General features: G+C 45.0%; 1 protein-coding gene across 1 annotated transcript in view; it reads left to right on the forward strand.

Moving 5' to 3' along the window:
• The first annotated feature begins 293 nt into the window (after window positions 1-293).
• The window catches only part of TSN (translin), a 48,518-nt gene continuing 24,571 nt past the window's right edge, over window positions 294-24,240 (forward strand). Inside the window, exons 1-2 of the mRNA XM_029605205.1 lie at window positions 294-539; window positions 3,753-3,846. Of these exons, the coding sequence (XP_029461065.1) occupies window positions 474-539; window positions 3,753-3,846 (160 nt within the window). The 5' untranslated portion in view covers window positions 294-473. The remainder of the gene's footprint in view (window positions 540-3,752; window positions 3,847-24,240) is intronic.

Below are 24,240 nucleotides of genomic sequence, written 5' to 3' on the forward strand. Positions count from 1 at the left end.
AAAATAACTATTTTCTTCCAGTAAATACTGTGCAGGATTCCCACACAGGCAAATATTAATGAGGCAACAATTGCATTTTGGCTTTCTGTTCTTCCCACGTGCTTTTGTAGATTCCTTTCAAGCGGCAGGGCCACGGAGTCTGGTATCTCAGTCCTCTGATTCAGAAATGGGATTTTTCGGCTGCATTAGAAAATACTAGTGCGAGTGCGCCCCCTATCTCTCCCTCCTGCTGCTGCTGCTTCTGCAGCAGGAGTCGCCGCCATGACGTAAAACGCTGCGTCGTCATCGTCGCCGCCGTGACGTAGTCCTGTGATCGGTTGTACGGGCGAGCGAGGATTAAAGCAAGGCCTCTCGTCCTCCTCCTCCTCCTCGTGGCGCTGTCTGCTCTTCCCGCCTTCGCCCGGGATCGGTAGTGACGGGTTGGGTTTATTTTATTTTCTGTCTCTTAGCCTTTGGGTCCTTTCTTCCTCGCTATGTCCGTAAGCGAATTGTTTGTCAGGTTGCACGGCAGCCTGAGCGCAGACCAGGATATTAGGGAGGTAAGCACTAAGCAAGCAGCACCTTTCTTTCTTTGGGTTTTTTGTTTTTTTTAATTTGGGCTGTTGCCATTTCTTGTTATCGGCTGCCATGTGTTTGCAGAGTCTCTCCAGCTTCTCCGTTCTGCTGAGAGTTTCTGGCATTTGGTCGCCCAGTTTCCACCGTGTCCAGCTTTGTGCGCCTGCTTATTTAGCTTTTTTCAGCCCCTGCATGGACTCGCTGTTGTAGTCCTCTTTAGTGGCATCTCCCGAGAGCCCCTTTAGGGGGGTAGCTTTTAAATTGTCTACCTCGTTGCAAAGAATGAATACCTTTAATCTACACTAACTCCCCCGCAGTTTCCCTTTGAAAATTGTTTACACGCGCAACTACCTGTTTGTGTGGGCGATGTTTTCCTAATTCCTCCCCAGTATTTCTGTTTTCTCTCCACAATGTCCTGCCTGGTGTCCCCTCCCGAGCGATAAGCCGGACTGCCTGCGGTACCTGCCAGTGGGCTCTCTCCACTTAGCGCTCATAGATTCAGCTCTTCGCCCGGGACTCCGGGACCGGCAGCCGCTGCTGGACTCTGTGCGTTCGCCTGCGCTGTCGCTGGTGCAGGTGCAGCGGGTCTCCGACCCGGGCAATGCTGACATGAGGTGGTGGACCCTGTTCAAGTACTGAGCTGGCAGTGGTCGCCGTTGGGCGAAATCGACTCTGGACTCTGTGTGGCTAGTCCTGGGAGGAGTGGTGCCGGGCTTGAATTTTTCCTGGGGGGCATATCCACGCCCTCCTGCTGGTGACAGGCTCGGCCCAGAACCCTAATACCTGCAAATCCATAGATCTGCAGGAAGAGATTTGTGGGATAAACAGAAGAACTGAAAGATGGGGTATGTGTGGAGGGACCGGGCAGATGGAATGTGTGTGTGAGGGGGATGGAGAATCAGGGTGTGTGCATGGGTACCAAGGAAGGGTACCGAAAAAAGCTGGGGATGGAAAGGGGAGAGAGAAGGTAGGCAGACTGCCCTTTCTAAATTTGTCACCCCCCCCCCCCCCCCCCAAGATCCCAGAAGCTCTACATCCCTTCTATATCTCCCTCCATGATCTCGATCCTCCTCCCCCCAAAGCCTGGAACTTCTCTTCCATTCTCTTCACCAGTCCTCCTCTTCCCTGTCTCAATCTTCCCTTCTCTTCAGTCTCTTTTCCAATATTCCCTTGCTTCACACCTTCCCTGTCCTTGATTTTTTACTTCTACCTATTCTTGATCCTCTCCTCCCTTCCCTCTACACCTCCTGCCTAAGATTCCTCTTTTTATTTCCCTCCTTTGAGACATCTTCCCCTTCTTTCCTCCTAGCCCCAATCAATAAGATCCCTTTTCCTCTCTCTAATAAAGAACCAGATAAATTAACTGGACACAGACGTCTTCTAACTTTGCAACTCATTTTTATATTTTACTCTTATAAATATGTGGCAGATTTTCATAATTTTAATATAATTGCCACAGAGTTTGCCAGCTCTTGCCACAGAATCTTTTGAAAAGTCTGTCAAAAGAAACTGGAAGTCTGACTATAGTAATCTTCAGTTACCTGGACTCTTTTTTTTTTGTATAATATGTTTATTGCATTTTCACAAATATCCTAGACATGGCAAACGATACAGGGAAAAGTACAAAAAAGAAAAATTACATCCATAACATTGTACAGTCCATCTCTGATGTGCGCCCTCAGTCCCCTCCAATGATAAGTAACAGATAACAAGGAAAATATCGGTGCATTACACAATTATTCTTGGTAGAGCACATCAGTGAAAAGAAAAGGAATGAGTAGCAGGCCCCAACGAAAAGACCGCATAACCATCTATAGGAGATTTAACCCGCAACTCGTCCCTACTCGTACCTTGAGGGCCCACTCCCAGACATATAGTGGTAAGGTTATAAAGGCGGAATATAAAGTGGGATAGTAAGCTATCCTTTGCCAGTCTAAGCTCCCTCTCCCCCCCCCCCCCCCCCCTCCCACCCACCCCTGAAAAGTGTGTCATTGGCGGAGCATAGTATTATGTACATTCCCTATCCCCCCCCCTACCCTGTATGTGTCTGTGCAGAACGACATCCATCATGCTCTTAGGTCCACCTAGACATACATAGCTGCTACATAGCCCCAGGACGTGATCTGTTCAGGCCCATAGTAGGGTGCTACGGAGAGGAACTTATGGTAGGCCGCAAATACGTATTTAAGGGCTTCCAAATCGTTTTGACATCAAGTCTACGCTTAGCCGAAGTAGTTCTGGCACTACAAAATTCTAAGGTGTACAGCTTAATAAGTAAAGTAAACCAATGATCATGTCTAGGTGCGTCCTCCGCTACCCACCCTGTAAGAATCACCTTCTTAGCTATCAGTCCGGCTTTACAAATAAAGTCATGCTCAGCCGACGATGGCTTAGGTAAGCACACCGGCTTCACCCCCAACAACCACCACATAGGGTTCATCGGGAGGTCCCACTGTAATAGCTGTCCACAAGTGCGGATGACCTGCAACCAGAAAGCATAGATCATTGGGCAAGACCAATACCTGGACTCTTTAAGGTGTTTAGTAGTCCATTACTGCTATCATACCCCTTAGCTGACCACTACAATCCTTCTCTCACCTCTGATCATATGATATACCCCTTAAGAGTGTGACCCTTTTGAATTTTTCTCTGTTATCTGTAAACTGTGTTGCTTTTGTAGCTGAAATTTTAATTATATGCTTATTTGTAATCTGCCTTCAGACCAACTTGTAAAATAAAATAGCAAAATGGTTTTTTTTAATAAATTGAAGAAGTAACTGACCTTTATGCCCACACTCATGAATTTATAAGCTTCTATCTTGTCCCCTCTCAGCCATCTTTTTTCTCGTGTATGTTTTCCTAGTCTCCAACCCGTTTTGAAAACCAGTGTAGGACATGTTGCTTTGATGCTTCCTTTGCAAATCTTGCATGCATTTGATCTAGAAAAGTGTTGCACCTGTTGCAAAGTAATTATCATAGTATAAATGCTATTTAGCCAAAACTCAAGATGTAATTTTTTTTTAACTCTTCTCCAATATATCCTATTCCACTAGTTTGTGAAAGCTCTTTGGACATTGTCTTGACAGGCTGTAGTACAGCATACCATTTTGCTATTTTTCTGCTAATACATTTTATTAAATGTGCCAATTTATTTCCTCTTTCCCTGTCATGTTCTGTTCTTTAATGCTTTGTTGCAGGAAATAAGGAAAGTGGTCCAGAGTTTGGAGCAAACTGCTAGAGAGATTTTAACTCTGCTGCAGGGGGTCCATCAAGGTTTTGGACTTAAAGACAGTAAGTGTACTGTTTTTGGAACCATATGTCATTTGCACAAGGTTCAGATGTGAGAGAGACTGTTCTAATTTAAAAGTAAGAACATCACTGTAACTTCATTTCTTGGCATAAATCAGACCTTTTATCTGACCATTGACTGGATGGGTGAAGAGACTTTTTTTTTTTTTATCCTGCAGAAGTTTAAATTGACCAATTGGATAAAAATAAACAATATTCCTCCTCAATTATATTTATTTTAAGTTAGCACAAATTATTCTAAAGCTTAATAATTGCAAGCAAGGGATGGCAGTACAGTTACGTAGAACAAAACTTTATAAATTTCTAGATTTCTAATCTAGGCTGGCAATCCTCAAACGTCCTAGAACAGTTCATTAAAGTTAATCTTTGAAATGTTTATAGAGACTTGTTTTGCAACTTTTATATTGATCTCTGTAATATTTATATGCCATATTCATAAATTGGTTTACCCAAAGTACCGTATTTTTCGCTCCATAAGACGCACCTAGGATTCAGATGGGGAAAATTAAAAAAAAAAAAAAAATTGTGCTAAACCGGCTCTGCGTCTGGGCGTCTTATGGAGCAAATTAGGGGAGTGCATAGCTTTTTTTTTTTCTCCCCATTTTGTTTTCGGGTCTGGGGAGGGCCATTTCGGTCCACTCCCCAGATCAGAAAACTTTTCTTTCTCTGGGAACCCCTCCCCCCCAAAAAAACCCCCATCCCAACCCTTTAAATTAACAACCCCCACCCTCCTGACCCCCCAAGACCTGCCGACTTAATTTCCTACAACCCTCCTGACCTGCCGACTTAATTTCCTACAACCCCCCGCCCTCCTGACCCCCCCAAGACCTGCCAAACGTCCCTGGTGGTCCAGCGGGGGTCCAGGAGCGGTGTCCTGGGCTTGGGCCGTCGGCTGCCAGTAATCAAAATGGTGCCGACAGCCCTTTGCCCTCACTATGTCACTGAGACTGACCAATAGCAGCGGTCGGTCCCAGTGACATAGTGAGGGCAAAGGGCCGTCGGCGCCATTTTGTTTACTGGCAGCCGATGGCCCACGACCAGGAGATCGTTCCCGGACCGCTCCTGGACCCCCGCTGGACCACCAGGGATGTTTGGCAGGTCTGGGGGGGGTCGGGGGGGGGGGGGGGGGTTTGTTAGATTTTTGTTTGGTTTTTTTTTTTATATTCGCTCCATAAGACGCACATACATTTTCCCCCCCACTTTTGGGGGAAAAAAAGTGCGTCTTATGGAGCGAAAAATACGGTAGTTTACAAAGTAATCAAATACATAAAAATATGCAAACTATCAAAATGCAATCTACCTTATAAATGAGCTGTGACCGGCCCGCAAATGCGCAGTAGAGAGCAGCTCTACTGGGCATGCGTGGGTGAGAGAGCACGTCTGTCAGAGCGGAGCAACACAGCGCTGGAGCCGTGTGAGGGCTGCCTTGGAAGCGGCGGGGAGGAGCAGCGGTATTCAAATGTCGAGCGGGCCAGCAACGAGCCCAGTGGTGAGGCGCTCGTTCTGGATAAGAGAAAAAGAGGGAGTGGAGGAGAGCTGAGGGAAGGGGTTGTGGAGGAGGTGGGAGGGGAAGGAAGAGGATGTGAGTAAGTGGGAAGGGTAAAGTTGTGGAGTAGAGAAAAAGAGGGACTGGAGGAGGGCTGAGGGAGAAGGGGAAGGTGAGAGGGGAAGGAAAGGGAAGACGAGAGGAAGAGGATGTAAGTGGGGAGGGTAAGATGTTCTGGAGAAGAGAAAAAGAGGGTGGAGGAGGGCTGAGGGAGAGGGAAGGGGTTGTGGATGAGGTGAGAGGGGAAGGAGGGGGAAGATGAGAGGATGGAAGGAAAAGAGAAGCTGTGGAGAACAGAGCGGCTCTAACCGTGCCGGTCTGACCGATGGAATCTCGCCCGTTTTAACGGGCTTAACGGCTTGTCATATGTAAAGCGTGCTTTTTTTCTGGTGCAGCATATAGCGGCTTTGGAACAAACTCCCTATTAGAACTAGGGCAGAATTAAATTATCAGCAATTCATAAGTATTTCCAGATAGTGCAGGGTTTTAAAATTGGTCCATTACTATAGCAACTTGGATGTTTGTTATTCAGGATGCAGGCAACGATGATCTTTGTTTCTTTGGTTTGTCTTTGTGTGTTTTAATTATGGATGTTATCTGTTGTGAAACCGCTATGGTAGGTGTGGCTGATTTGGGTAGTATATACATTTTTTAAAAATATTCAATCCTCAACTAAATCTCACGGACTAGGTGGGTTCACAAAAAAAAGTCTATTTAAAAACAAAACAAAACCCCAAAACATCAAAAACCAGGATAATACTCAGCTACAAGTAGAGCCCTTGTTTCTTGCAGCAGATTTTTCAAAACTTGGCAGCAAGTTAGCAGATTTTTCAAAATTCTGTGGCATATTTGCATAATTTAGAGCGGTCTTGTTTTTTTGTTTTGCCATTTTATTATGGATGTAATTTTATGTAAACTGCTTGGAACTTTTGTTATTGGGTGCGCTAGAATTTGTAAAAAAAAAATTTTTTTAATTGAAAACCCATTCACATTTTTGGTTTTTAAACAATATTTAAATCAATGTTTCCCAACCTTTTTCAAAACCAGGGCACACTTGCATAATGCACCAGTTTCCATAGTGCAGATATTGTGGATATGGACATGACGACTTATGCATTAAAAGTCTTTCCATGTTTTAAAACAAAGGGCAGAGACACATGTGAACAAATCACAATGGGCTAGTTCCTTCTATACACAATTGTAGGAGAAAGGAGACGATATGCTGTGGGTTGTTGGCTTGGCTAGTTACATTTGCTGCCAGAGCTCCTTCACTTCTGATGCTCCCAACACTCAGAATAACACTTATCCAGTGCTCTCCCTATGTCTCTCTCAGCCTGAGGAGACGTCAGAAGCTGGTATAAATTTTTGTTAAATAAAGAGGTGAGGAGGTGCAGGGCGCACTGTGTGCCAACAAAATGGGGCCTGGCTATCCGTGCTCTGCATGCTCCTCATTAGTTACCTCATCTTATGGCTCATGCTGTAGCTAGAAGGAATAGGCATGCACGATTACACATGTTTGCAAAAAAGGCAATACGCCTTTTTTGCAAACACTGTTGGTATGTCTTGTTGCTGCAAGGTGCTAAGAGCATAGCCCAGGTGCTGGTTTGGAAATGAGCATCAGGCAGTGAAGACTTTTCCATGGCACACTTAAAGGCCGATACAGTACAGTGCGCTCCAGCGATTGGACACGTGCTTTCGACGCGCTAGCGTTACCCCTTATTCAGTAAGGGGTCGAAAACGTGCGCCCGCAACATGCACATGTATGTTGATGGCCCTATTAGGTATTCCCGCGCGATTCAGAAAACAAAATGTGCAGCCAAGCCGCACATTTTACATCCAGAAACTAGCGACTACCCAAAGGTAGGCGTTAATTTCTCCGGGCACCAGGAAAGTGCACAGAAAAGCAGTAAAGACTGCTTTTCTGTGCATCCTCCGACTTAATATCATGGCGATATTAAGTCTGAGGTCCCGAAAGTTACAAAAAGTTAAAAAAAAAAAAAAAAATAAATTTGAAGTCGGCTCACGGGTTGAAAACCGGACACTCAATTTTGCCGGTTTCCGAACCCGTGGTTGTCAGTGGGTTTGAGAACAGACGCTGGAAAAATTGAGCGTCGGCTGTCAAACCCGCTGACAGCCGCTGTTCCTGTTCAAAAAGAGGCGCTAGTGTCCCTAGCGCCTCTTTTTACCGCCGGCCCTAATTTGAATACTGAATCGCACGCACAGGAGAGCAGGCGTTCGCCCGCTCTCCCGCAGACTTTACTGTATCGGCCCATTAATGAGGTGAGACAGCATATTGTTTGGGAAACACTGATTTAAACTGTATACAGATTAAAAAAAAAGTAGCAAGTCAAAACATCAATTTATCAAATTAAGACACAGAAGTTACATACATCTAATTGTGAAATGTCACTTTTTGTTTTGAATTGGAATAGTGCAACCATCTTTCTCATATTTTTCTTTTTTCCAAGTTGGAAAATAAGTTGTGGTTTGTATGTTTTAATTATGGATGTTATCTGTTGTGAACCACTATGATAGTTGTGACTGATTTGGACTTTATGTATGTTAAATGCCCTCAACATCAGCAGTTTGTGTTGATGTTGAGGGCACACATTTTGGACACTGGGTAACACATACGAATGGGGTTGAATTAGCCCAAGTTTGAAACTTTTATAAATGGTAGTGTTGGTCATGAAGGCGTCTATGAATTGAAATTGACTACTTTACCATCTGCAAGACACCAGCAGTTGTAGACTTCCAAAAACACATCCAGATGCTTGTAAATTGTGTATGATTGGTACAAAAACCTTTTATATAAAAATGACCTTCTAAAGAGAGATCACTCCATCCAACAATTATCTCAAGATCTTTGAGGGATCAACCATTCTGACTTCTTTCCCAGTCTACTCCAACTTCTCTCCCCTCCTGATTCATTCAGGACAGGAGAGGGAAACAGAAGGAAAGGCTCTGAATTAGGAAGTGGAGTACCTCTTCTTTCATCTACTACAGCTTTAGCATCCCTCACCCCCTTCCCTGTAGTTTGCTTACAAGAGAAGGAGCAGAGAGAGCTGAAACTGAAGACAGGCACCCTGTAGCTTTCCGCAAACGATTGAATTAGGAGGTGAAAATGCTTCAGGTGTATTTATTCTGTAGCAGATCATAAATTATGCAGCAATAAGTTAATCGTGTGGTCTCTGACGATAAGATACCACTTTCTCAATGAAAAGAACAATGCTCATGGTCCAGTCATCCTTGATGGCTCCCTTTTGGGAGTTCTCATGTAACTTCTCCCCCCCAGCTTCGCAATTGAGCTTGTCTGTCTTCCATGTCACGCATGATGTTCTGATTCCATCAATCTCTCTGTTCTTGTACTGGGGAATAACTTTATTTAAACCTTGACTGAGCCCAGATGCTCTCTTAAATCCATTATTTATAGTTTTATACATAATTGCTTCTGTTTACATTATTGTCCATCTGGGAACCAACGACCTTGCTAGTATCAGCATGCAAGTGGTACAGAGATTTCCAGTATCTGGAGAAGCAGATTAGGCTCATGGCGCAAACTATTGCCTTTTCTGAAGTGTTACCTGTTCGTGGAAAGGGGGGAAGGAGAGGTTAAGCTACATCAATAACGTCAATGCATTGCTCAAAACATGGTAAGAATCATAAACTTCCCCAAGGTGCCACTGATTTCTCCGAGGGATATGTTTAAAAGGTACTTGATAGAAATATTAAAAGTCCCCAAAAACACTAGCCCCCCCCAACATCAAAGATATTTTATCTACCACCATATAAAAAGGGAAGGAATGGAGATATTACAACCGGTTGAAACACCTATAATGAATTTAACTGCACTTATTGAAACATCCGATTCTGAAACAGCGTCCCCTGCTACATTAATAGTGACATTGGTTTTAGAACCTGATAGAGACTGGCTACTGAAATTGTTTTTCAGGCATAGATTAGACAAGTTTCTGCAGTTGGAAGATTAATATGTTACGCACCAAACACAAAAAAGGCGCAAACAGATTTTACTAATGAGACCGCAAGTACAACAGATTAGGGGAGTATTTTTTTTTCTCAAATTTCTTTGTAAATGTTTGGTAAAATACCAGAATAATTCATATTTTTTTCAATTCCCCCCTCAGTTGTCACAATTCTTGATTGGGAAAACTCCATGTGTCACTTCTGCTGACAACCCATAGCCGTAACATACTCGTAATAAAGTACCTCAAATAGTATAAATAGCTACTGTACTCTGTCATTTAAGCCTTTCTTGTTTGTATTTTGAATTTGTTTTCCTGGGATTGAGACTTGACTCCCTCATTGAGGACTAGAATTTGGCTTGCTTTGAATGTATTTCTTTTTTGTATTTTTTTTTCCTTGTGATTTCTTATAAGAAATGTGTAAGCATAACCAGTTTTCTTTTCAAGAGATATCTTGTTTAAGTTTGAAAATTCAATAAATAAATAATTACTATATATATATATAATTTTTTTTTTTTTTTTTTTAATGAAGAAAAATTTAGATATATGGGAGGCTGGGGCCAGGTATGGAACAGTAAGCGGCTCTATGTCAAAGATGGCTTACATCTGTGGGTGGCAGGAAAAAGGATCCTAAGTACAAATTTCAAATCTTACATTTAAACTAGAGGACAGGGGAGGTAGAAAGACATTGGAATTTCACCCCCGACATTTCCAAGAAGGGGGGGGGGGGGAAGAAACCAACACAATTCTGCTGAATAGAGCAGATAAAATGTCCAAAAAGAGCAGCAAGCTGAGGGAGCGAAGATGAAAAGCTAGGAGCACAAACGCTGAAAAGTCTGGGCAATAAAATCCCAGACCTGCAAGCTCTACTGGTGGAAGCAGACTTAGTCATCCTTGCTGTTAGAGACATGGATCATGGAGTCTCATGATTGGGATACAGCTATCCCAGGCTATTACTTATTAAAGGAGGAGGCGTTGCGCTTTGTCAAAAATAATATCCAACTAACTGAAATACAAGAGTTGTGGGTTGGGAAGAAGTATTATGGGGTGTCCTAAAAAAAGAAAATGGTGCTTCCATTTAGTTTGCTGTGGTCTACATGCCTCCAAGTCAGAAGAGCTGGACAGAGATCTGGTCAAAGACATCCCAAAAGATGGGAAGGAAGGAGAGGTTAATCTGCTGGGTGATTGGAGAATCCCTTCTGCAAAACGTAGAGAGATAGTGGATGCCCTTCAAGAAATTGAAAGGTGACAAGGAACAATGTATGGAGAATGATGAAGAAATGGCAGAAATATTAAACTAATGCTTCAGTTTGGTGTTCACTAAAGAAGAGCCTGGAGAAGGGCCATTGCTGGTTGACAAGACTGTAGATGGGAGTGGAGTAGATGCAACCCCTTTTACAGAAGAGAATGTATAGAAAGATCTAAGAAACCTGAAAGTCAACTAGGCCATGGGGCTGGGTAAGATATATCCCAGGATACCGAGGGAGCTCAGAGATGTGCTGGCAGATCCACTGTGAAAGACCTGTTCAATAGATCCCTGGAAACGGGAGTGGTGCTGCATGATTGGAGAAGAGCAGTGATGGTCCCGCTTCACAAGAGTGGGAGCAGAGAGGAGGCTGGAAACTACAGGCCGATTAGCCTCACCACTATGGTGGGAAAATGTAATGGAGATTCTGCTGAAGGAAAGAATAGTGAACTATTTAAAATCTGGTGGGTTGTTGGACCTCAGGCAGCATGGATTCACCAGAGGAAGGGCTGACAAGACAAATCTGATTTTTTTTTTTTTTTTGATTGGGTGATGAGAGAACTAGATCAAGGAAGAGCTCTTGATGTGGTTTACTTGGCTTTCAGCAAGGCTTTTGATATGGTCTTGCATGGGAAGCTCGTGAATAAAAATGAAGCTTGCGTGTGGGCACCAAGGTGGTGGAGTGGGTTATTAACTTGTTAACTGACATGAAGTAATGGTAAATGGAACCCACTCTGATAAAATGGTGTTAAGTGGGGTGCCTCGAGGATCAGTTTTGGGACTCCTCTGCAATACTTCGTGAGCAGCATTGCAGAGGAGTTCGAAGTTTGCCTTTTTACGGACGATACTAAGATCTGCAACAGAGTGGACACAACTGAAGGAGCAGAGAGAATGAAAAGTGATTTAAGAAAGCTGAAAGAATGGTTAAAGATTTGGCAGCTGAGATTCAATGCCAGGAAATGGAGTCGTGCAGAAATCCAAAAGAGCTATATGCGATGGGGGGTGAAAGACTACTGTGCACAGACCAGGAGAGTGACTTTGGGGTGATTGTGTCTGGCAATATGACAAGGCGGTAACTAAAGCCAGAAAGATGCTTGGCTGCATAGAGAGAGGTATAACTAGCAGGAAAAGGGAAGTAATAATGCCATTGTACAGGTCTTTGAGGCCTCACCTGCAGTACTGTGTTCTGGAGACAGTATCTCAAAAATGCTAGACAGGATGAAAACTGTTCAGAGGCAAACCAAAATGTTGTGCGGTCTGTTTCAGCAAATGTGTGAGGAGAAATGGATGGATGGATGTAGACCTGACAGGTATCGACGGTACACAAACGTCAAACCTTTTCTGCTGGAAAGAAGAGTAGAACTAGGGGTCATGATATGAAACTCTGGGGAGACAACTAAGAACAAATATCAGGAAATAGTTCTTCATGGACACGGTGGTGGATGATTGGAATACCCTCCCACAAGAGGTGGTGAAGATGAGAACAGTTAATGACTTCAAAAGAGCTTGGGACAAACACTGTGGATCCCTAAAGACTTAAAGAAAGTGATAATATAACATTTCTGCTTGGGGTGAGCCTGCACGGAGTGGCAGTTACTACTCTTAACAGAACGCATGGGGGTAATCCGGAAGGACCGGAGGTTACTATCATAAGCACATTGCTGGGTAGACTAGATAAGACCATTTGGTTTTTTTCTGCCATCAGTACTGTGTTACATACTGCAGTATTTGAACATTATCCCTCTCTTAATTGACTCTTTCCTTAGATCCACCTACTCAGGCCCTAGACAGAGGAAGGGAGGTGGATGCACGGGATAGGATGCAGGCTAGCTCTTCCCACTCCTCCCTAACCTGCTGCAAGCCACACTCGTCAGTCCTTGGCCCAGATGATGTTACCACCTCTTTACCAGTGGGAGTGTGAAGAGATAGATGCTAGTGGCTTGGCTCATGCTGCCGTTTCGTATGTGCCACTCTTCCCGCACTCTCCCTCCAGCCTCTGAATGCGCTGTTCTGTACTCATTCTTTGACCATTGGGTTTTGCATGTGTCGCTGTGCACCAACCTGTTCTCTCTTCTGCCCTTACATGCATCACTCCTGTACTCTTCTTCTTCTTCTGACTAGCTTCTAGCCTACACATGCCGATCTTTCTTCCTCCTTTTGTTGACTGTGCGTACAGCTGCAAATGTCTCTTCCTCAAGACCTGGCATCTGCGTGTGCTTGGATTTAGTGTTTATCGGGGCCTGCCTGCCTTTTGTTAGCTGCAAGATTAAGTCTTTGAGCTCCAATGAGAAACTATGCAGGCACATAATTATATAATTCCCCAGGGTGAAATAGGTATACTGTGCCAGAGATTCTTTCCGGTTTGCTAGCTTCTTGTTCAGCTCCTCCCCATGGGCTTTCTCTCCAGGTTAGTTTCGTTGACTCAGTTTGGTGCACCAAAGCTTTACTTTTACTGAACATTTCCTATTAAACTGAAACAGTCACTATCTACCAATCACTACAATGTTTTACTTCTTGTTAAACTTTTTATCTTTCCTCTAACTCTAATCCCAGTTAGAATGACCCTCGTTTTATTGTAACTTCTTCTTCCATGCACTTGTTTTACTTTTAATGTATACTCTTATGTTATTAGTTATTTACGTTATAATGTATTTCTCACCCCTTGTTTTATGTAAACCGACATGATACGAACTCCGTGAATGCCGGTATAGAAAAATACAAATAAAATAAAAAAATACTTGCTTATCAGGAATGTTGATCAGCAGGTTGCATATCAATATCAAGATGTTCAGCCAAATATTTTCCTAGACCTCACTGAGTTTTCACCCATGCCTGGTGCTTGGCCATGCCATAACTAGTCAAATATTTACATTTGTGTTGGAGTCCATGTTGGAAAGAAACAGAGAAGATATATTTAGAACTCTGCTAGTCAGCAGTGCATAGTTTTCTTGTGCTTTCAGAAGATTGTGTTCATAAAGCTGAAACTTGCAAATTGTGTTTCGTAATCCCACATCCTATAATCTGTCCCTTGACACTCAGCAGTTTGGAAAGTGGTTTGTTTTTTTTTCTTATAAAGAAAGGTGAAATAGGTTTGCATTTGAGCACTATTCTGTAATGTATTTGAATCCTCTAACTTGGTAACATAATTCAAGTGTTACATATTCTCATTCATGCACTTTACATTTCTTTTTCTTTCCAAGTAGCATTTCAGCATAGTGTACCTGACGATCAGTGATTCTGAATTCCAGCATTGTGGATGTCTAGCTCTGGATGGCTGAAAGAGGGCAAGACGTTGTCTGGGGTGGGGTGTTTTTTTGTTTTTTTTTACAAACTTTATTTTGAAGATTTTTCATAATTATTATATTAAAAAAAAAAAAAGGTACAACATTGATAGAGAAAACAGAAGTCAATATTCAGAAGGCTTGTCTGAGTTACTAGGGCTGGCTCTAAGGCAGATGGTGCCCTGGGTGAAACCTGCCCCACCCCCTGACCTCTCTTTGGCCACGGTAGGATGGTGTCCACTGTGGCCCATGCCGCTGCAGGATGAGTGGTGCTGGCAGTTCCCCGAGTGACCATCCCACCCTCCGTACCCAAAAGTTAGCTCTGGGAGTTCCCCAGACACAACGTGAGCTTTGAATATTCCCCCCCCCCCCCCCCCCCTGTTTCCCGACTAAATTTGTCCAGTCAACTTGCTATCTATGCAAAATTTATCCCACTACAAAGAGGTAGTACAGGAGGCATTACGGGGCATAACTGCCTTTTGTAGGGAAGCACTGATATTCAGCACGGTCTGGACAAAGTTAGATAAGTTTCTGGTTAGGGAAAAAATGCCTGAAATGAAGTTAAGATCATTTTTATCTAGGTATGTACCACTAAATATACCCGGCAATATCTGGGTTTCGTCTTCGTCTTCTTTCCCACTGCATAACTTTCACTCCCCCTTAGCTTACTCAGTCTGGATCTCCATTGTATCCACCAGATATTCTTATAGTGAAGAAACATCGCATGATGTAGAAGTTTCATTGGTTAGTCCTGAGGGGATTCTGTGCTACTGCGGAGTGCAAAATTTGCACAGATTCTGTGCAAAATTTGGCAGGCCCAGACATGTCATGAGTGGAAGCTGTCCTGCTTGTGGTGAAGATGAAGCAGGCCCCTGTGGGTGCCAGAGAGAGGGAGCCTATGTGGACTGATTGTGAAGGTGTGTGTAGGAGCCTACATATGGGGGAGGGGTTAGCGAGAGAGGGAGCCAGTGTGCAGGGATGTCCGAGACATGGGTGTATGCATGGGGGGGGGGGGGGGGGGGGGGGGGGGGGCGAGAGAGAGAGAGAGGGGGGTCAAACTCTAGGAGTGGAGATAGTGGAAGGGAGAGGAGTTGAGGTCTGAGAGGGCAAGGTGAAAGGAGACTGGTCATGTGAGTAGAGGGAAAGGGTGGCAGAGACACTCTTACTTTGAACTTCTAGGGAAATTCTGCTGAAAATATTTAAAACCCTGCATCTTTAAGTAATTATATTTTAAATTAATTACTTACACTGTCATGTATATTGTATTTTGACCAATATAAAGTATGCTGCAGGAGTAGTTGGTGCACAGAATAGAGATGCAAGATCAAAATAGAAGGATCACAACAAAATAATTGGAATATTAAAGTATTAAAAGCTCCCCAGTACCAAACATTGACCTGTCCCCCAGTCAATTCACGATAATTAATTTGACAACCCACCATGACCATGCCTGCACTGGAGGTTAAAAAAAAAAAGTCAGGGAAATTCCTTACTTAACTTTATTAAATGAAATCTTTTATGTACTGACAGGCCAATGCAATACCATGCGCTGCAGGCAGCGCACGAATCAACACGAGATTGGAGGTGCATCCCTAACCTCCGATGCAAAACGGGGATTAGAATGTCCAATCAAACGAATAGCAAATAGCGCTCGTAACATGTAAAGCACATATAGATGAGGCTATTAGCTAATCCCTACAATGCAAAAAATTTATCGCGTGGCCAATGCACTCAGAAAATTCTACGCCAGCCCAAGGCTGTCATAAGTGTGCCACATTCAAGGGGTCCACTGTAAAACCCCCCAAATTCATGCTTTCTGTGATTTCCTCTTACTAATATTGTTGCATTCCTAAGTAGGAAGAGGCACAGAAAATGGAATCTGTTATAAAACAAAACAAAAAAAACCCAAAAACTATGAAAAAAATGCTGGGTGCCCAATATGCCATGTGTATTGTGCCGTAGTGGGAGAAAATGGACGCTCGTCTTGAGTGTCGGTTTCGTAGCCCACACTGACAGCCACGTTTCCTGGGTGCCTGATGCACAGTTTCCCCTAGTGCCTCCTTTTTACCGCGGCAGCTCATTGAGTGCCCCGGAGAGGTGGATTGGTGTACGTTAGAAGAGCAGGGCACTCTGTCATGAGCGCCTGTATTGCATCAACCTGTGTGTTTGGGCTATATCAAGAACTCTTCATTCTGCCTCCAGGAGTGCTCTGTCCCTTTACTAGGCAGGTTTGAGGAACGTACCCTGATTTAAAAAAAAAATAAAAAAAAATAGCAAGGTAATCTAAGATCAGCTGGGAGCATGAGAAGCTGAAGATGACAAATGAGAACTGGGTTCTCTTAGAGCAGGGGTGGGCAATTCCAGTCCTCGGGGGCCACAAACCAGTCTGGTTTTCAGGATATCCCTAATGAATATGCATGGGTACTTGCCAGGTTCTTATGGCCTGGATTGGCCACTGTTGGAAACAGGATGCTGGGCTTGATGGACCCTTGGTCTGACCCAGTATGGCATTTTCTTATGTTCTTATGAGAGAGATTTGCATGCACTCTGCCTCAGTTGAATATGCATGAGAGAGATTTGCATACAACTGAGGCAGAGTGCATGCAAATCTCTCTCATGCATATTCATTAGGGATATCCTGAAAACCAGACTGGTTTGTGGCCCTCGAGGACCGGAATTGCCCACCCCTGTCTTAGAGGATGCAGAAGACTTTGTTTGCATTAGACACTAATAATGGTAGCATGATAGCCGGGGTTTCATTTGTAGAAAAAAAGGAACTGGAACGGGTGGTGGGGGAGGCAGAACGGAGTCGGGTATATAAGCTGTGCAAGGGGGCAGGACGGGTCAGGTGTGAACTCCTTTCCCAAACAGACATCTTCTCTCTCAAACATAGGCATCAGAACACAGTTTGCCTCTCTCGTCTTATCCCATTGATCCTGCATCCCTAGCTCCCCACCATGGCTCAACCCCAATCCAATTCTTCACTTGATGAGCGCTAGTGGGCAAAGGATGACTGAAGGTTGAGCAATGCAGGGGCTGGGGAGGGAGGAGGAGGAGAGCAGATAGCATGGGCTCCTTTCTGCCTTGAGGATCCTGGTCCTCCCTTCCTATAAGTGCCCCGGTGGTCATTGTTCTCTTCCCAATGGTCCTAGGGACCTTAAATCTTTCTTCAATCCTTGGCAGTTCTTGAGCCTGCCCCCCCCCCCCCTTCAACAACTCTCTTCCTGTTCCTCCTGAGCCCGCAAGGCACTGGCCGCCTCTTCAAACCAGACTCTGCTGGCTGCTCTCTACCTTGTTGGTGAGGCAAACTGGCATGCACTGCCCATTCTTCTTCTCAGCCTCCTTGCACTAGGGGAAGCCTAGAATTCAAAAGTGCGGCCTGCTCTTTGCTGCCTTGGTGGAGGAAGGAAAGGGGCAGCACAGCATGCTCTCCTCACTCGCTCCCCCCCCCCCCCCATCTGATCATCTTAGTTACAGCTCAGTTCCTCCAATCCCCTCACTCGCCTCCCCCTCTCCTCCACACAACCCACAGCCCTTCCAGTCGGCTCATTCATTCTTTTTTTTTTTTTTTCCCCCCTCACTCTCGCCTGATTCTCCAACTCACTTGCTTGCCTCCCCCCCCCCCCCTATAACCCCCTCATTTCTTAGCATTCAGACAGGTTAATCCACACCAATGGATTATACATGGAGATGGAGCAAAGCTGATGTCACGGTATATATATACCCCTTCACTGACATCAGCCTGCCAGTATTCTCAGTCTCCAGCAGATGGACTTGTATCTCTCTACTGGGGTTGTGTTTGTGGGTTTTTTTGTTTTTTTTTTAATTATAGAAAACGAAAGATGAAAAAAGATGAATTCACCCCACTCTCCAGTGGTCATAACTTACGGTCTCTCCCTCAGTTCAGTTTTCCTGAAGTGATATCTGTGTATCTCTCCCTCAGACGAATGCCTTGGTCTGGTAGCTGATTTCCCGGTGTGGACTTAGCTGAGTGGTTAGTGGGTGCAGGAAGCCACATGTGGCGATGAAGGGCTTTTTTATCCGCCCTCCCCTCCTCCCCCCGCATCCGGAGACCATCTCTATACTCGGCCAGGACTGGCTGAGCTCAGGTAAAGAGAGAGAGGAAAAAAAAAGGAAGGAGGAGTGAATGTTTCCATTTCCCTTCTGGTCTCGGAGCCTTGGTGCGCCAATCTGATGTCCATTCCCACCTCCATCTGTTGTCCATTCCCACCTCCAAGGGAGTTATGGCAACTTGGCGGGTTGAGCAGCCTTTTTGGCTTAGGACCCTCTCTTGAGGCTTTGCTTAGACGCTGCGTGGTAGGCCGCAGCGTTCGCATGCTTTTCTGCGCACAAGTCTGCCGAGAAACAGTCTATCTGCTTGTGTGCCCGGGTGTGCACTTAAGGGTGGGTCCATGGGTGGTGGGCACCTACTTGGACCATGTGTTGTGTGCCTGTAACTTTTTTTTACACACTTATTGGACAGGCCTTGTTTTTGCCCACCCTGTCCACGGTCTCTTGTGCAGGCATGCAGCTGGGCGCACAATGGTCAGGCACTTTGGGAGCTTGCTGCTAGCAGGTGCTTACTTTTGTGCTGTTTGCCATATTTACGCATCTCCACTTGATCCCCGCCCCAACTTGAATCAACATTACTTGGAGGCTTAGGGAGATTTTTCTCTGGCTGTTTTTGCTGAGCCTGCCTTTCCCAGCATGATGTGGGAATTGGTCTGGAGGGGGAACTGTGAGAAGTATGCCTGAACAGAAAACCAACATGGAGAAAGAGAGAAAACCCCCCAGAATCCTCGGGTTTTCTTAGCCTGCTTTGGCTGAATGAACTCTACATGACTTGCAAGCTGGCACCAGAAAGGTGAGGCCTATTCATAGGGTCACAAAGAAGAAACCAACGGCAGGAGCTTCAGGCACTATTCTCAGGCACTATTCACAGCTACAGATGTGTTAATTACCTTGACCAGTAAGATTTTAACAGAACAAAGGACTATCTCGAAAGGCATGGTAAATGGGGCCCCACCTCCTGGTAAAACTAATCAGGGGTAGCTAGGGATGATCTTATCATGCAGTTGACATGACAACCTATGTAAATGATCTTTTGGGCAGTCACGCACACTAGAATCTTCCACAATATTGTATGTTATCTATAAAAGAAGGATCACTTCCTGTATACGATGAGATGCTGGTGGACAGGTTGTCAGAGACATGGCATCAGTATCTCCCAGGAATACTTATATTCAATAAAAAAAAAAATGATGCTTTCTATAAAAAATGTGTGTTCTTGTCTCCCTGGCCATAAGTGTCATAAAGAATGGCATGGTGCTTAACACCTGTCAGAGGTGTCACCTGGTTTTAGGGCTCCCCTAACTGGATCATCAGCGAGGGAAGGCTTCTCAGTGGGCCTTGGACTGACACCCCTTGGTTTTGTTATGGGTCGTGGCAACATTCGCAAACTTTTCCACTCATCATTTTGCCACAAAGCAGCTTGGCGGTTTGAGCAACAGTTTAGCTAGGCCCTGCTTGTAGGATTTTTGCTTAGTCACCAATGTGGTAGGGCTAAGAGTTCAGGATCGCAGTCTGTGAATCCTTGCACACCTGGTACCACAGGTAAGCGTCTGAGTGTGTCTACTCCTGCTGCGGGTCATGCTGATAGGGACCCAGGTGGCAAGGATGGTGAAAGTGGCCCTTACTCACTGGAGGATGGGAAATTCCTCTGGGGTTGGATCTGTGTAGAATAATGTTGCGTTTATTTCATAGAGATGGGTTGCCGGCTCGGATTGCCCAGGCACTGAAGATGCTGGAGGTGCTGAAGCCAAACAAGAATCCCATTTAGATTCCTTACATGAAGCATTATGGATGTTGTTCAAGTATTGATTGATCTTGAATGGGGTGCCTTGGATGCTATTTTTACAGGGGGATCGAGCCTTAGTAGTGCTGTACCTCCCTGGATCTGGCAGAGAGCGACTGAGCAGTTGCGCTTTCTTGAAAGTGGATGTGCTGGTGTGTGCCATCACTGAGCAGGCAACTATCCCTGTGGAAGGGTGAGTGGCTTGAAGGTGGTGCAGGATAGGAGAATTGAGGCTATCCTTAAGCAGGCCTCTAGGCGGTGGCAATGAATTGCAGATGGCCTCTTGCTGCTCCCTGGTAGATCACTCTTCCTTGTTCTCTCTCAGGAAATTGATGAGGCTGGTTTGAATTCAGGGCAGTGCCCTACGGCCTCTCCACCCTGGATGAACCTGATCTAATCTGATCTCCCAAACCAGAGTGATCCTTAAAAGGCTATTTTGTCAGGGTAGGCTTTGGATTGTCTCTGTGCCCATTTGTCAGCCAAAGCTAACACTCAACTCTGCTTAGCTTCTGAGATCAGACTAGATTAGGCTCATCCAGGGTGGAGAGGCCGTAGGGCACTGCCCTGAATTAAAACCAGCTTCTTCAACTTCCTGAAAGAGAACAAGGAAGAGTGAGCCACCATTATTGCCTGGATGTGCAAGCCTAGGAGGATGCAGCCTTCGCATGTGCAATGTTGATTGGACCGTAGGCAGCCTCCTGCCCTGTTCAGGAGTAGCTTTGGTACATCCCACTGGTGTGGGTTAGCCTGCCTGAATGGTAAAAAAATTACTACTTACCTGATGATTTCCTTTTCTTTAATGATAGGTTAATCCACCTTCCTGCCCGATATATATAAGAGATACTGATTATAGATATAGAGTTATAGATAGTTATATGTAAACCGGCATGATGTACCCATGAATGTTGGTAGAAAAAGTTAATAAATCAATCCATACAGCATGGCTAATCTGAAGATGTTATAACAAGGAAGAAGAGAGAAGATAAAAAAAAAACAACCCCCCCAAAAAAAACAAAACCTTCCTTAAGAGCCTTGCCCTTACGAGATTTATTAACATCTCGGGGCATCTCCCTCCCCCCCCCCCCCCCCCCCCCCCAGCTGACTACTGCCTTCATCTTTGTCTCCTTGGTTACACTCCCGGGATTTTCCGTGTTGGCACAGAGTAGAGACTGGGGGAGGGACGCTCTTGCAGCCACTGATTTTACTCACCGGTCTGCCGAAGGAAACGGCGCGAAAATCAACGACTGTGTCGGTGCTAATGCCACGGCGCCAAAGCATCGATGTGTGCGCCGGCACGCAGACAGATTGAGCTCAGCTTCGGCACGCTGAAGCAGCCGACGCGCCGGGATGCCGCCGCATAGACACGTGCACCGGCGCACCGATGCGCTACACTAGCGATACTGATGCGCCTTGGGCCTACCTGCCAACTTCGGCCACCCCACTCTATCCTCAAGCTGGAACATGGGCACCAGCGGCGGACGTGCCGAGTCTCAGCACAGGCGCAGGGTGCGCAGAAAATCGGCACAGACACCAGGCTCGCCAAACATTGGTGGGGGCGCTGGACACGTCACAGCATTGGCGAAGGCGCCAACTGAAGATAAGTCACTGGAGGACTTTCCAAAAAAAAAAAAAAGGGAAGCATAGACCATTTCGTCTGAAATGCTTAAGGCCTGCATTCAAATCATCAGTTTACATTGTGCATATCTTTCCATAATCTACGAGCTCTAAAACCACATCACAAGCAAGCCTCTGCAGACGCCACTTTCCTCCTCCATACCATTCCCTCAAAGAAGGATGAAGGCACTTCCTGAAATCCATCTCCAAAGGGTTTGCTGTCTCTTCTAGACTTCAGCAACTGTCTAGATAACCAGACACCTTACCTGGTTGCGTTCTCCCGTCATAAGGGACTATGTTCCCGACATATGGAAAGCTTTACCATGTAGTTTAGAACCTTTCTTCCAACATCAGTTCACTGATCCGTTCACACGCCTTAAGAAACAGAAAACAGCAGTCTTTTTTTTCATTAACATCTCATCAACGTCCATCTATATCACAACGTTTAATTTTCAACCTCGGCCACTGCCGAGGATCAAAAAAACCTTAAGCTTCATTTCGGTCATAAGCCTCTGTCTCGCCAACCATCGAGACAACACACTAATCAACAAAGGGCATCAAGTCAGTGTGCTACGATGCCTCGCCAGCCGCAACAACTGGCGAATCCCCAACATATATTAAAAAAAAAACCAAAACCAAGTCGGGTTTTTTTGCAATCATAAGACCGCTATGATCACATCTGGGATGAAGATTGCTCACTTGTCTTCCAGCCTGGAATCACATTACATAGACTCCATGGTCATCTAAAGACTACACTTGTCACCTAACCAGGGACATATCCTGTAAGAACTGCAGATACTTTAAAAAAAAAAAAAAGGAAGAATTTTTTTTTCGAAATGACTGCTCTCAAGTCCATTCTTCCATTTCTTCATTCTTGGGGCTTGCACTGGACTTAAGGGGGCATATGCTCGCATATCCATGCACCCTAGTTCCTAGTGTTTCCCTCAGTTTTCTGGGCAGACAAGCATCACTTCCAATACAAGGTCTTCCATTCAACCTTTTTTCTGCCCCAGTGGTTTTCAACAAATGCAGGGCAATAGCGAAGGCACACCTTCGTTGATAAGGAGTACAAATATTTCCTATCTCGACGATGGCTCCTTCTAGCCTCCAATCCAACACAGCTACGACACACAATCTTCTTCGTACGATTTCTTGTTTAGACATCTGGAACTACTAATCACCTTCGAAAACTCGAAGCTGGAATCATTCAAACTTTTGCAGTTCATAGGAGCCTACATCGCGCCACAATCCAAGACAGGGCTTTCCTACCTCACCAGAGAGCTTTCGCTCTCTCCATACTATTTACATCTCTGTGTCACAGTACCACAATACCAGCTCGCCAAGTCCTACCTGTTCTAGGACACATGGTGGTAGCCATTATGTAGTTCTACATATGTGCCGCCGACAGTGGGGTTTCAAACACCAATGAACTCATTTTTCTTCAGCCATTATCCACACCCATTCCTTGACCAGTGACATACACATGGACCTACAATGGTGGCTACTCCCGTTGCATACTATCGACGGGCTCGCCTCTCCAGCCCTTTTGACATCAGGTGAAACTCACCACAGATGCATTCCCCCCCCCCCCCCCCCAAAGGAATGGGCAGCTCATTTGAGCAAACTGCAAGCACAAGGTCCATGAAGTTCATTCGAGTGTCCACTAACCATTAACCTTCTTTAGAAGGTTAACGTGCCCTTCTAGGTAAAACATGGCCTTCAAGGAGTTCCCACAAGGGAAGATAGTCATAGTTCACACGGATAACTAAATGACAATGTTCTCTATACATGAGAGAGAAAAGTTCAGTTCATGGAACCTCTGCTACGAGGCAGTTCTGTTTCTGGAATGGGCCCATGAGGGATCCATCTCTCTACAAGCCACTTATTTACCCAGGATTCTCAATTCCAGAGCAATCAAACTCAGTAGAATTTTTCACCCCCACGAATGACACCTAACTCCAGAGGTGACTCAAGAAGTTTCTCAGTTTGAGGTCTCCCTACAGTCGATCTCTTTGCAACAGAGAGCAACGGGATAATAGAGAACTTTTACTCTGTTTATCCGAGCCCATTCGACTCGCTCCAGACACCTTTCTCATCAATGGGTCACACAAACTACTCTAAGTATTCCTGCCGATACTACTCATCTCTCGCACAATCCAGAGATGCATTCAAGACCAAGCAGCTCTACACCTGATCTTGCCCATAAGGCCAAGACAACCACGGTATAGTTACCTACTACACCTATTAATCCACAACCCAATTCCCCGGGCTGCCAGCCCATGACTTCTTACCCAGGATGGAAGATCACTGCTACCTCCTCTTCACTCCTCCCTGCATCTCATGGTGTGGAATCGCTTACCAGTGCATTTCTTCTGCTCTTCAAGACTTATAATTGTCATCAAAGACGCTGTCAACTAGACTTAATTTCCAGACATAGTAGTTCCACTACACTTCCTGGTTTACATCCATGTGTCTCGACCCATTATCTTACCGCCTGAACGGCTTCTCTCCTATCTCCATTTGCTTACAGCAAGGGCCTTGCTGCATCCTTGCTACAAGTTAATTTAAGCACTACAACAGCTTCACATTCATCTAAACAGAGAGCCTATTTCATGTCCTTCCTTAGTATCCAGATTCATAAAGGGAGTATTGTACCTACGTCCACCTTTGCATAAGCCACTGGTGCCATGAGACATTAATGTACTTCTCGACCAGCTGATGCTTTCACCTTTGGATACTTGTCACCTTCGCTACCTCTCATGGAAGGTGCTTTTTGTGTTTTTGCTTTAAGTTCTAAAAGGAGAACAGTGCGTTCCAAGCATTGGTTCATTACTCTCCTTATCTTCAATTTC

The sequence above is a fragment of the Rhinatrema bivittatum genome, chromosome 6 (genome assembly GCF_901001135.1).
Source record: "Rhinatrema bivittatum chromosome 6, aRhiBiv1.1, whole genome shotgun sequence".
NCBI classification, from domain to species: domain Eukaryota; kingdom Metazoa; phylum Chordata; class Amphibia; order Gymnophiona; family Rhinatrematidae; genus Rhinatrema; species Rhinatrema bivittatum.